The following is a 13,092-nucleotide window of genomic DNA, read 5'->3' as shown; positions in this document are numbered from 1 at the left end:
GCAGATGATGTCCCTTTTTAAGTTGAATTCCTGTTTCTGGAGATATTTAAGTCCCTGTCACTGTGTGTAATGATTGACAGTTTACACATTGACAGTTTTATGTTGGATCTTGGAAGACAATGATTCACACAATAACCTGAGTAAAGTAATAGTCTGTTTAAGCCGTTTACATGATTGCATAAACTGACAACTCCCCATAATAATCCTGTTTTTATGACTGAAGTACTTATTTAGATTACCCAGAGAGAATTGCTGAAATCAGAGCCTTTTGCTAAAATCAACTATCAAATTTAACCAAAACAATAACAGCCATGATTCTTCTGTACCACATCATATTGTTCGTCGCAGCTGTAGGCCTTTTACTATTGCAATTATAAAATGCCATGCTTCAGTGCTACTTTTGGCAAACCCGTTGGAAAGAAGGAGACAATGCACCCAGTTGTTGCACCCAAGCAACCCGGTGTTTTTGGATGAAGATGCGGAGTGAGGATTGGTGAGAGCGGGTGGTCCTGATGGAGTTCAGCAATGTAGAATGGAGAGAGAACTTTAAAATGTCCTGAAGATCTTTCATGGAGCTGTGTGATCTACTGCGTCCCCAGGATGTCACCATCTGTACTCCCGGTTTGGTGTGCACAAAAGCACGAAGGTTTGTGTAACTACGTTGCAAGAGCATGGTGTTGGTTGTGCAAGATTTAATCAAGGTACCCACATCGCAGGAGGCATGTATAATTCTGCAGCGCTTTGAAAATATGCACCACATCCCTCAAATTAGAGGCTGCAGATGGAGCGCACATGCCTGTCCTGCCACATGCCACGTGCCTTTGGATGGATATAGGAATGGGAGGCACAACAGGTGAATAGGACAAAAAATATCCCTTTATCCTATCAGAATGAAACTTTACAGGATGAATAAGGACTTTTATATATTTTTTTATTACCATATGGAAATTGGACAATATTTCCTGAAAAATGTGCACATTTGTGAGTTCAAACATTTTTTTTTGTGCAGATTCCTGTTTCAATCTAATGAATAACTACATAGTAATATATTGAATGATTAGATTTTTTGATTAATTATCTACAGACTATGTATGTCATGAAATATATTTTTTCATATAGACCATACATACAAAAATGAATGACAAAAGATTTAAAAAACAAAAGCTTCTGTAAATTACCACCTATTTTTGTTAAGACAAATTTGGTAGCTATATCTACAACTTAAGTTTAAAAAAAAAAAGAGTGGTTTGCATACAAGGAGAACATCATATTCAGAAAATGGCCACCAAGGTGCTAAAATAAGCTATTGTGCACGCATCTGGTATAAAATATATTAATTATTTATTCATAGATGTTTTTGATTATTGTATTGTACAATCTATGAAACTATAGTTGTTATAGAAGCAAAATATGATAATATCTCAATTATGCCAAAATCGCCTTTTTCAGCTGTGGTGCCTCTCTTCAACCTAAAGGGAAGACCCTCATGCATCCTGCAAGCAGTTTTGGACTTGGCATTATTGCCTTAATCGCATTAAAATCACATTTTGATGTGCATGTAAATTTGTCTACTGGTTAAAAAATCTATATCAAAGTGAAACAGACAAGAATAATATTCATAAAAGGGGTTTGTGTGATTGGTTGGTGCAGCTTCGCCAAATAAAACCATGAAATTAGCACAGAACGCGCTGAGACGTGGTCTGAGCAGGTGGAGGCGCAAGAGTCATTTTTGATACCAAAACTGTGCCATCCGATTTGTATTGACACTCCCTTCTTGTGCGCTTCCTCCCTATTTCGGGACAAGTGATGTCATGGCAAGCGAATGAATCCACGAAATTGAAATTGAATGGTGCAGGTGGGAACAAATCTGCTTGCGCGCAGTGAAATTACCACTTCGCCAGCGCAAAGTTACTGCGCTTGATCTGTGCCGGCAAGAAGACGGAGCCGGTAATAGTCTAAAATGATTCAAATGTTTAAAATGATATTGCCATTTCTATTCAAAATGCATAGTTGTATGTGTTGCACAAAGTCTTGTTCCAGGAGTGCACCTCAAATGCAAGGAGCCAATTGTCTATGTTGACAACAGTATATAGAGATGTAGTGTGCGACGTGTATAATATGGTATGTAATGCCCTTTGAGACATGCTTGTGATAAAGGGCTGTATAAATAAACATGACAAGGAACTTTTGCCCCACTATCCATCAACGAAACTGTATATAGATAACGTGCTAATTGTGGGTGGAGGAAAAAAAGTTTGTGATTCTGGCTTGAGCTATCTGCACTGACTTACTACTGTAAATGTACTGTACAGTATGCTGTGATGGTTGAAGGGAAGACCGAGTGCAGATCACACTGCATGCAGGAAAAGACAGAGGGAGAAAATGCCAGCTGGTCCCTGTTATAAGGATGTAAATGTTAAAAATCTCTCTCTCCATCTCTCTCTCTCTTACACACAAACACACACACCAAGAGTTAAAGAGAATTCAACAAAATTGTTAACTTAAATTAAGGAGAATTGGAAGGAAGAATTGACTCTGAAGTGATAGAAATCTTTTCTGATTTAATCAACTCAAGGGATCCCCCCCCCACTAAAATCAGGCCATTTCCACTTATTATTACTAATCATTGGAGCATTGACAACTTGATCAGTGTTGCTAAATACAATTCTAGTGCAGCTTTTGTCTTTTTGCAACTTTAACTGCAGTATTGAACTTTGCCATAAATTCCTTCACACATTTCAAAAAGAAAGACCATCCAATTTACTTTTGTTCAGCTTTTCTGAACTATTTTTTAAAAGCATGGAGATGCTCGGTCAATTATGGAAAAAATGTTCTCCTTTATTTTTGAAGAGCAACATTATGTTATCCACTAGATTCTCTGGTAGATTAATCTGAATGCTGTTGATTAAAGCATTTACCCTTCAACTTACTCTACAATGATAGTTAATCATTCGGGACTGTATGCAATTATGATGAATCTTGGTACAGCCGCCTACAATACAACTTTTAAAACAACAAACTGTGAAAGACTTTTGCAGATTTCTCTGTTGTATGGGCAGACAAACTGGAAGACAAGAATAAGGTTATCACACATTTGTCAATGAGGAGCATCACATACTATATGATTCGTCTGTGATGGGATTTGTTGAATGATCCCTGTAACACTCAAATTTCACAGTTCTTATGTTACCGCCAGACGGCACAACACCAAACATGGACACACAGTAATTTGTTTACTTTTTGATTTTTTTTTGTTTTTCTGTCTTGACCTCAGCTGTCATTAGCTATTGCCAATCTGTTACAGATTTACTTAAAGAGGAGAGTGGCCAGTCCACTCACAATTAGCATTTTTATTGTTTATTGATACAGTAAGAAATTAGCGAGGGAGACAGTGTAGGGGATGATGAAGCTCTGGTGGGATTTGATCATAGGCCAATGGCAGCATACATGTGGCTCCAGAGACTTTAACCACTCCACTATATCTGGGCACTTGTCCAACAAATGCATCATTGTCCATTTCACATTACAGGAGTTCATTTAGAGTTTCCAGAATCAAGTCTTGGAAATCAAACAAGTTTGAAGTTCTGTCAGCAGCCTTGACTGGTCTATAACTTTATCAATAAGCAAGACCAAGTCTTTAAACCCTCTCATGATTACCTATTGACTATTGGTACTGACTCACCCATACCTGCTGAGTCAGCAAAGACTCACCCTGGTGGCTGATTGAAATCCAGATGGAATGGAAAAGTCGGCCTAAAATCAAGTTAAATGTTGTGTTTCATTAGAGCTAAACAAAGATAGCGCAGCACAGTAGCAAACATTTCATGACTACTATATATTTCTAAAATTCTTAAGGTCTTATTAGGTGTATCACCAAGCTTATGATAAGATCCTAAGATTAAAAGATTACATTTGAAAATTCTTGCAGTATTTGGACATATACAGTATGGATATTGAAATCTTCAAGAGTGATAACCCTGTCATACAGATTTGATCTTTAAGAAATAAGAGAGATACAATTATCATATTATGGAGGTTACCAATACACATAGAATATGTGTAGTAAATACCCCGAATGACATAGAGCTGCACATAATGTTATTCCCATGAATTAAAGCTGCACCAGCACCATGACCAGTACTGCTGAAAGTAAGAGAAGTGACTTCATTTAGGGAGTAAAACTAATTGGAATTCAACCACATCTCTGTCCATTCAAATGAATGAAGACTAAGAAATGGAATTGCAGATGTGTGGGTATAATTAGTCCCACATGTGCAAGATAGTCTGACTGGACGTGCAAAGAAACCCAGGTGCAGATGATTTATTAGAATTGTGAACCCCCAAATTTCAATTCAAAATTCAAAATTCAAAACAACTTTATTAATCCCACTAGGGGCAATTAGTTACGAGCTTGTTGTACACAGAAAGACACAGTAACATCCAACAACATACAAACAAACAATACACCAAGGAGCTAAAATGTGGAATAAAATCTATAAATAATGTTGATAAATAAACTTGGTAAACACAATAAAAGATCAGATAAAAAAAACAATAACAAAATTAAAAAAAAAAAAATTAAAAGTCGGAAATTTAAGGCCTACTAAAGCAGTGGATGCCACAATCAAACCCTGTACATTATGCTACCAGTGGTGGTCTCCAGAGGATGAACCATTAACCACCCATCACTAATGAATAGATCAAGGTTTAATCGAATGAAGTTAATGTTTTTGTTTTGAGCAAACTGTGTCCATTTTTTGCACTATAGTTCTCATATTGCTTTATTCTAAAGTTGCCGCTATTGTGCTAATGTCCTTTTGAGCTACACTAAGTAATTGTATTGTCTTTATGGAAGCTCTGATCCACCATGGATGAGCATCAGGCTACCCACATGTGCTATAGACAATGTTTTATTAATGAGCTTACCCACGGGCAAATATACTCAGATATACTCAACTCGGATTGGTGTAGGCTGTGATTGAATATCACAGGTGAGAGTGCACAGTGTTCTTTTCTATATGTTTATTATTGACTGGGTAATTATTTATTGGCCTGTTAAAAAGTTAGTTTAGGTTATTTCCATCTTCGCTCTGAGCCACTAACATCGCAGCCATGCCATTGCCTGTGCGCAAACTTTTAAGACATGCTTTTCCCAGTTCTTAAATAATGTGGGTAATCAACAGATAATTGTGAGCCTCTGGCGTTGATAAATCACATCCACTGACAATTTCAATATTTCCCTCCTCCTACTCTGCGCTCCAGCCTTGGAACACCCACAAATGCATATATAATAAGGCAACAGCATAAAGAACAGCGGCGTCCTGATAGACCCATTTTTCAAGCGCAAATGCCCTGTGCACTGTTAGTAGATCAAAAAACAAGATATTTGTGGCTATTTGATATGTGCATGTGCAAACCTTCAGTAAGTAAGTAAGTAGAGCTTTATTTATAGAGCATTTTTAAAGCCCCCATTAAATGAACTCCCATTACTTTTACTTCGTGGAAAACAGAGTATCTTTAATGGTGACCTCATGCTGCACTAGTAGGTGTAAATGTAAGTTTCTAACCAATAAAACAATCAGATTTATGAACAATCCCACCCCTCCCATCAAATAAAATTGCCTTTCTCTCTCTGACTGATATTCCATTGGTTTAGACTTTTGAATGATCCCTCACTGCATTATGTCCCGCCACCGCAGCCTGTTTCAACAGGAAAGGCATCAAATCCAGGAAGTAAAGATGCCGTTTCATGGGGTCTTTAAAACCAGAGTTCCAAAGTGCTTCACAAAGACAAAAGAGCAAAAACTAAATACTGATCTTAATGATTAGATTGATCACTTTATCATAGTTCTGCTGAAGCCAAAGGAATGGCTGGCACTGCTGCTCTGTTCAGACCTGCATGCTTAACAGTTCAAAGGCCACATTGGACTTGATCAAATTTTAGTTGATTTTAATTTTAAAATTACAATTAATCCTAAATCTACTGGATTACTAATGCACTGCCATGCACCAGGAGACAAACACTAAGAGCATCTTATGGAGCAGCTGACAATGGCAGGTAGGAAACTTGCATCATAAATAGGCAGCGGTCCTTTTGCTACAACCACTGCAAATGTTTCACTGTGATGAGTCATACTGACGTCTGTAGGGACAGAATGGTTGAAAAACACTGTTTGATGATTCATGTCTGTAATACAACAAAGTATGACACAGTGGCATAGGGGGAAATAATAAAAAATGGGGATAGGTAATAGGAACTGTCCCTGCTGAATAGGTTGTGCTGCTTACTCAGAGCTTGGGTTGGAGGGACCTGGAAACTCTGGTTTGGGGCAGGGATTGATTCTTCTTGATGGAGGAATCTGACAACTATGGATTTAGGTCAGGGGAGGGACCTGGCACCTCTGGAAGTAGGGAGGAGGAGGGAAACTGACATCTCTGGAAACTGTGAGGAGGAATGTGGGAACTCTGAATGAAAGGAGAAGAGGGATCTGGTTTCTTTGAAGACAAGGAGGAGGGGAGACCTTGCATCTCCTCGAGGAAAGTGGAGGGAAATCCAGGCATTTCCTGGTAGGAGGTGGAGACGGGCCCTGATCTCTGTGGGAGGGATGTGAAATATGCTGCTGTCTTATCTTTGAGAAGAGTCCTGGCTTGCAAGTCACGTCATCTTTAGAAGAGGAGGATCTATTCTTCTCAGAGCTATAAGTGAAGAAGCCTTCCTCTCTCTGTGACAAGACGGTGGTGATGCATGATCACCTTGACCTTCACAACTCCTACTGTTATTTTGTTTGGCAACTTATGAATATTCTTGTGGAGAACCACAGATCCATTGGGCATATTTTGCATTATTCAGCATTGTGATTTATGATGTTGAGAAACATCCAAATGTGAAAGCAAAGTAGGGTTGGTTATTCTTTCTTTTGGATACTTTGCAACTGCTTTAAGTGCAGATGTCAACATTTCAAGGGCCGCAAGTCATTTTTTAGGTTTGAAATCATTTGTCCCTGTATGTATAATTAAATGTTTTGCTCCTCTCACTTTATCTTCAGAGATAATTTTCAATAACTGAAAGAAAAACACTGTTATGTTAGGCCACTGCGCCAGTGCTTTTGACTACATAATTTTACAGATTGATTACTATTTTACAATTGTCATATATTTACAGAACTTGTTGAACCACAAATGCAGATGCATGACAATAACAAGGCTAGACGAGTAGTAATAATAGGCATTGAATAAACAATAATATTGCATAAACATAATAATAGTAAACATAATAATCAAGTTGTCATAAGTGTCAAAGTGCTTTGGATTACAGATTTTTATTAAGGAATTAATAATGAGTTTATCTGAAAATTCCCTGATTTAAAAAAACCCCAACAAAAATGCACATTCCACTTAATGTGCCGGACAAAATTAAGACCAAAATTAACATGTCTGTATACCTCTTAAATGCTCTCATTTTGTAAATTACCAACACATGTAATACACAATTTAATTCTCTGGAAATTACCATGATATTCTGCACTCATTTAAACATCCTCTGTGGTTCTAGGGATGAGGGTTCAGTCGTTCCTGCATCATTAATAGACCAGCTGCACTGTATGCACCACACACACTATCATTTAAAACAGCTTTATTGTGAAACGTCTGTAAAAGGGGGCTTAAAATTTCACTTTCAACTTAGTAAGATAAGATGGCATCTGTGTTATTAATGCATCCTAAGTGTTCATTTCCCAACAAAGAAATTATGAGCTTGTGCAGAGCGGATTTGGATAACAGGAGCGGCAACAATAGAGCATATTTAACTATGACCTAGGGGTCTAATAACATTTGCGTATTCTCTTTGCTTCCCAGAATGCGAAGTCATTGTGTTCACAGCCCAGACCATCATTTACAGCTGTCATGCTGTGTGAGAGAGGCGGAGGCAGACAGGGTGCACAGATGATCATTTTAAAAGCTCACTCACACATTTAGCCGTGGCAGCATGCCCATTCCAAAGCAGCTCCCCGAAGCAGGCATGGGGCAACAATTAGGCAGTCCATAGCTGTTGGAATGACAGTCCATTTTACCTACAATGTCACTGTGGCTGGCCTGCCCCCGTCAATACTAAACTATTAGAACCAAGCCAGCGCACATGACCGGCCATTTGTTTCTGTGATGGCAGGCTGTTAATGTACTGCTCAGGGCGATTCATAATGTAGTCAAACACAAAATATAGGTTAGATCTGTGGTGATCCAGTGGCTCACTTTAGCAGTAAGAAATAAGGTCATTCTCTATTAATGTGATTGGATTGGCTAATTCTCCTCTTATGATGATGATGGTGTTATTTATTTTATGTATTTGTTCTTATTATTTTACTCTTCTTTTTGATCCTCTATGATTAAAATATATTTCACACTATGACTTTATAGAGCTGTGATTTATGGTACAATAGCACCCAATTATAAGGAGATTAGCATAGAGAATTTACTGCCACCAACAATCATGTCAATATAATCTACGGAATACAAAAATACAGCAATGCAAATTGAAAACTGTAAATGCAGGCCGGTGTTAATGGTATCTCCTGCACTGGACCATTAGCTATTTATGCCAGAGAATATGTAGAAAGAAATTGGCATATGCTTCAGCTGTCAGTCAAGGCTGAGGGAGAATATTGATTCTCTGTTTGTGTTTTGACCTGCTTTTCTGCATGTGAACTCTGCAACTCTGTTGTCATATAAACTGTTTTTTGTCTTTCCTTCTTTCCTTCTTTCACTTTCTCCTTCTCTCTTTATTTCTGTTTTTCTCTCTATCACTTTCTCTCTCTCTATCTCTCTCTCCAACACCCCGCCCCGTGCAGGAAGCAGTGGTCAGCTGCTGGGTTCAGTTCAGTGACGGCGCAGTCATGCCTCTGGAGCTGTTTGACCGCAGTATCTACTCTCTGACCGTCTCTACCCCAGATGAGGGGGTAGCCACGGTACGCCGCACCCCACAGTCCACATTTGTAGTGGCGCAGGGTGAAGGCGAAGGCCAGGGGGCGCTGGTGAGGGTGGAGCTGAGGATCTGTGAGGAGTGTCAGAAGTCCAAGAGGAAGAGCAAGTTGGCAGTGGGCATGGGGATTCTCAGGATCAACTTCCAGACGAACAGCAAAGCCACAGGAGGAGGAGGTGGGGTTAGTGGGTTTGGCACAGATGGAAATAAAGACTACGATGGTGATGCGTCAGAAGTGGTGGGAGAGCGCAAGATGGTGGCGACGTCGCAGCGTGCTCTGACAGATGGGGACAGGGATAAACAGTTGTTCAGAAGCACGATGCCTGACCGTCGAGACACCACCCTGGCAGAGACCACCACCTCGACCACACCTTCAACCACCAGATATGTTCAGCCACAGGTGGTATGGATAGGAACGACTACCAGAGCTACCAGTGGTACCACCTATAGCATCAGCGCCACCACCACCGCCACTACAACTACCACCACCACCACCACCGCAACTGTAACCAAACCTGGCACAAATAAACCACTGGGCACTGGCGGACCTGGTATGGAGAAAACAGTGGGTGTAGCGGGTAAAGGAGACGGGCAGAGGAGAAGCTTTGGGAACATGCTGGATAACCCCAATTCCCCCCCTAAAAAAGACACTCCTAGAGCAGAGCTGACACCCAAGAAGGAGCCTCCCAAGGCCAAAACCCCCAAAGTAATTGAGAGCGACCTCATCAAGACATTCCGGGCCATGTCGGACTTGGAGATCGGCATGTACGCCTTGGTGGGGGTCTCGTGCGTGGCTATCTTGGCTTTCTTGCTCAACTGTGCCTCGTACAACCTCTGCTTCCGGAATCACAAGACCCCCATACAGGCGGGCCCGTCCCCCAGCGGGGACCCGAAGGATCACAAGCACGACTGGGTGTGGCTGGGGACGAACAGCCACGGCGCTCCGGCCCCAGACGCCCTGGTCCAGGCTTCCTCGCTAAAACGGGAGGCCCATCGCCCGCTGGAGTCCCACCATTCCATAGACTCCATGGGCCACCGCAGCCTGGAGAGGAGCCTGACCTCGGTGAGCACCGCCCCCATCCTCGAGAGAACAGCCACTCTGGGCCGCAGCCGGTCCAGCTCCCAGCAGCATATTCAGGGAAAGGTGATTGACCCCATGGCAGGTCGCTCAGCCACCCTGCTGGCCAGGCCACACCGCAGCGAGCCCCTCCATTCCCCCACCAGTAAGAGGAACCAGGTCCAGTTCACCACCTTCACCACCCTGGACATCAAGCACTTGGCCGCGCTGAAGAAGAACGGTGTGGACTTTAACTGGGCCAACCAGCAGCCGCTGCAGCATCATCTGGTCTCTGCTGAGCTCCAAACACCGTTACCTGACATGCCCTGGCCTGTAGTCAAATCACTTGGAGAGCCGCAGTGAGCTTGTTGGTGTGTGTGTGTGTGTGTGTGTGTGTGTGTGCACGTGTGTGTGTGTGTGTGTGTGTGTGTGTGTGTGCATGCGTGTTTGCATGCGAGCGATGAAGTGTGGATATGCTTTAATGTGGTATGTCCCAAAAAAAAAAGAGACAGAGTTCATTTTGTGATCAATAAATCTTTATTAAGATGATTAGTAGATGTATTTAATGAAAAGTTTAGGTTCGATGCGTTTTATATGAATAAAATGTGTGCTCAGTGGGAGAGTGTAAATACAGTATATATTGGTGTACACATAAATAGCATCATAAGAGATACTGTGTTGATTTAATAAAGATCCAAACCAAATGCAAGATTTTACCCTGTAGATGCAAGATTCTTGTATTTGAAAAAGATATACTGTCCAGATTTGGTGCTGTAAATAAACATATATTTATACTGTTAATTATTTCTACATTTCTAACTCCAAACAAATTAACTTTAATTTCCTTTTACTTTTGTACAATTCTATTGCCCCTGTAGAAATAGTGTCAGACATACAGTAGCTAGTTGTCAGGGTAAATGCAGTATGGGAGAGATTATTTCTTGTAAGTAATTTTATGCTTTCCAGCCTTTTGTACTTTTTGTATGATTCCTCTGCAGAATACCTGATTAGTTTATGCAATCTGTCGGAGAATTTGCAACATTTATGAAATTTATTTTGAGTGATTTTCCACCACTAGAGTTTTATTCAAATCAAATGCATGCTATGCAAATACAGTCCATGCACAATTTGAAGTGGACATTTTTTCAGAATTTGCAATGAAGTTACCTTGGGGGCTTCCCTTGGGGGCCTAGTTCTGCAATTTGTAAAAATGTCAAATCTTGGTCTCTTGACACACAGCAATACATATTCAAGCATAAGATCTTTCATGTGTAAATGAAGATGGATGATGCCTTGTCTATACAACAACCTCCTACTTTTTAAACCAAGATGTGATGTGTAATTCCTATGAGATCCTATCAATAAAGAACAAATGGGTACATTGGTTGTAGTTGGAATGAAATTCAATTAGAATAATCACAAGTGATTATTCTTCTAATCATTGTTTCCAAAACATTTAAAAATAGATATAATTCATAAGTCTTTGCTATGCATCAGTAGGATTTTATAGATCAGTAATGGATATAATTTAAGACTGCCTCAGGATTGATGTCCTCACTCTGACAATTTACAAATGCAGTGCAGTATTTGACATGTCTGCCAATATTGGGATTCTGTGCTTCTTTGGCTTTTATTTCTGCTCAAATAAAAAAGTCTGTTACACTGAAAATAAGAGAAAGATTGGAAAAGACAGATAGAGAAAGTGATCTCTCCTCATCTTGTGTATTGTGATCATGTCTCCCAAGGATTTACAGGTGTTTTATGCCCTGTGAAGGCTCACATTATGATAGTGCTCCTGACTCATTTGTCTCCCTTTCTCCATCTCCCCGTCTCTGTCTCTCTGAGCTGACCAAAGCCACACATCTCTAAATTACATTCTAGGAGCTGTGATGCATAAACACTGTACCCAGCTTAAACTAGCCCAGATAATCTGATGCCCTGCACCTCAGGAACTGGCAGCTGTGGATATGACAGCACGCATCGCCACTCCCTGCTGCACAACAGCATCGGGTGGATTTGGAATTTTGATAAAAGCAATTTTAATAACTTGCCCCAAAATACTCTACCTACAGGCCTAGCATTTTTGTTATGCGTATAAACTCTCTCCCCTTTCCAGTCGATTTATCTGTCCAACAGGAGTAGGAAAGGTAAACAAACTCGCCTCGGAGATAAGCAATGATTCAAAGTGGTCTCTGCAGTGCATCGTGGTCCAGCATCTTTGATTGCGGACCTGCTGTATCATCAACGAGGATGCAGAACTCAAGACTCAAAGTTAAGAGAAATATAATCAGTAACATATAAAAGCATGCATTGATATTATGACAAGAAGGGAGTGAGTACAATTTTGTGCTTGAATACCGAAATGCTGTAGCTTACTTCATTCTTCAGACATTTCTTCAGCCAGTTTTGAACACTAGGTCTGCCACATGAGGAATGAATTCACCAAAAGGTCTATACTGTCTATGTGAGATATTTATGTATGACTGTTCAGGGAGTGCCCAACTAATCATACTCATCATGCAAGCTTTAGCTGCCATATGAGTTCGTCTTGAGTGGTTGGGAAACAGCATGGTGGGAGTATAATTTCCCGGCTGCACCATCATTACATTGATCGAGTGAGATACAGGCATATAGGCTTAGCAGTCAGGGTTACTCATATGTATATAATGACGCATTTCAATCAAAAACCATGTGAGTTTGTCTTGCAAACAACAGGATAGGAGTGGAGTCTTTCAGTATCATTACAGCAGATCTCTAATCTGGAGCATCAGCTTCCCTATTGACAGATTTAAGGGATTGGGGTCATTGTGTTGAAGGATTAGTGTGCATTAGTGGACCCTCTCTGTGGCACATGCCCGTTAATGTGGGCCAAAAGAGACAAGGTCACTTACTTCACAAGGCTGGCTTTCCACAGGTTGGGCACATGGTCGCAGATGGAGGCAGGTGTTTGTGAAAAGGTGCAGTTGCAAATGGAAGAAGAAAAAAATATATATATATAAAATGAGTGTTCATAGCGGACATGTTTTTAAAAGCATTTCCTTAATTGGAATATATATTTATA

General features: G+C 40.5%; 1 protein-coding gene across 1 annotated transcript in view; it reads left to right on the top strand.

Moving 5' to 3' along the window:
• LOC139916328 (transmembrane protein 132D) overlaps nt 1-10,394 on the top strand; it is a 47,311-nt gene extending 36,917 nt beyond the window's left edge. The window contains exon 10 of the mRNA XM_078288201.1: nt 8,844-10,394. Within this exon, the coding sequence (XP_078144327.1) occupies nt 8,844-10,394 (1,551 nt within the window). The remainder of the gene's footprint in view (nt 1-8,843) is intronic.
• The last annotated feature ends 2,698 nt before the right edge of the window (nt 10,395-13,092 follow it).

Source organism: Centroberyx gerrardi, chromosome 2 (assembly GCF_048128805.1).
Source record: "Centroberyx gerrardi isolate f3 chromosome 2, fCenGer3.hap1.cur.20231027, whole genome shotgun sequence".
NCBI lineage: Eukaryota > Metazoa > Chordata > Actinopteri > Beryciformes > Berycidae > Centroberyx > Centroberyx gerrardi.
The sequence above is the reverse complement of the archived record's forward strand: the minus strand, read 5'-3'. Positions and strand labels throughout refer to the sequence as shown.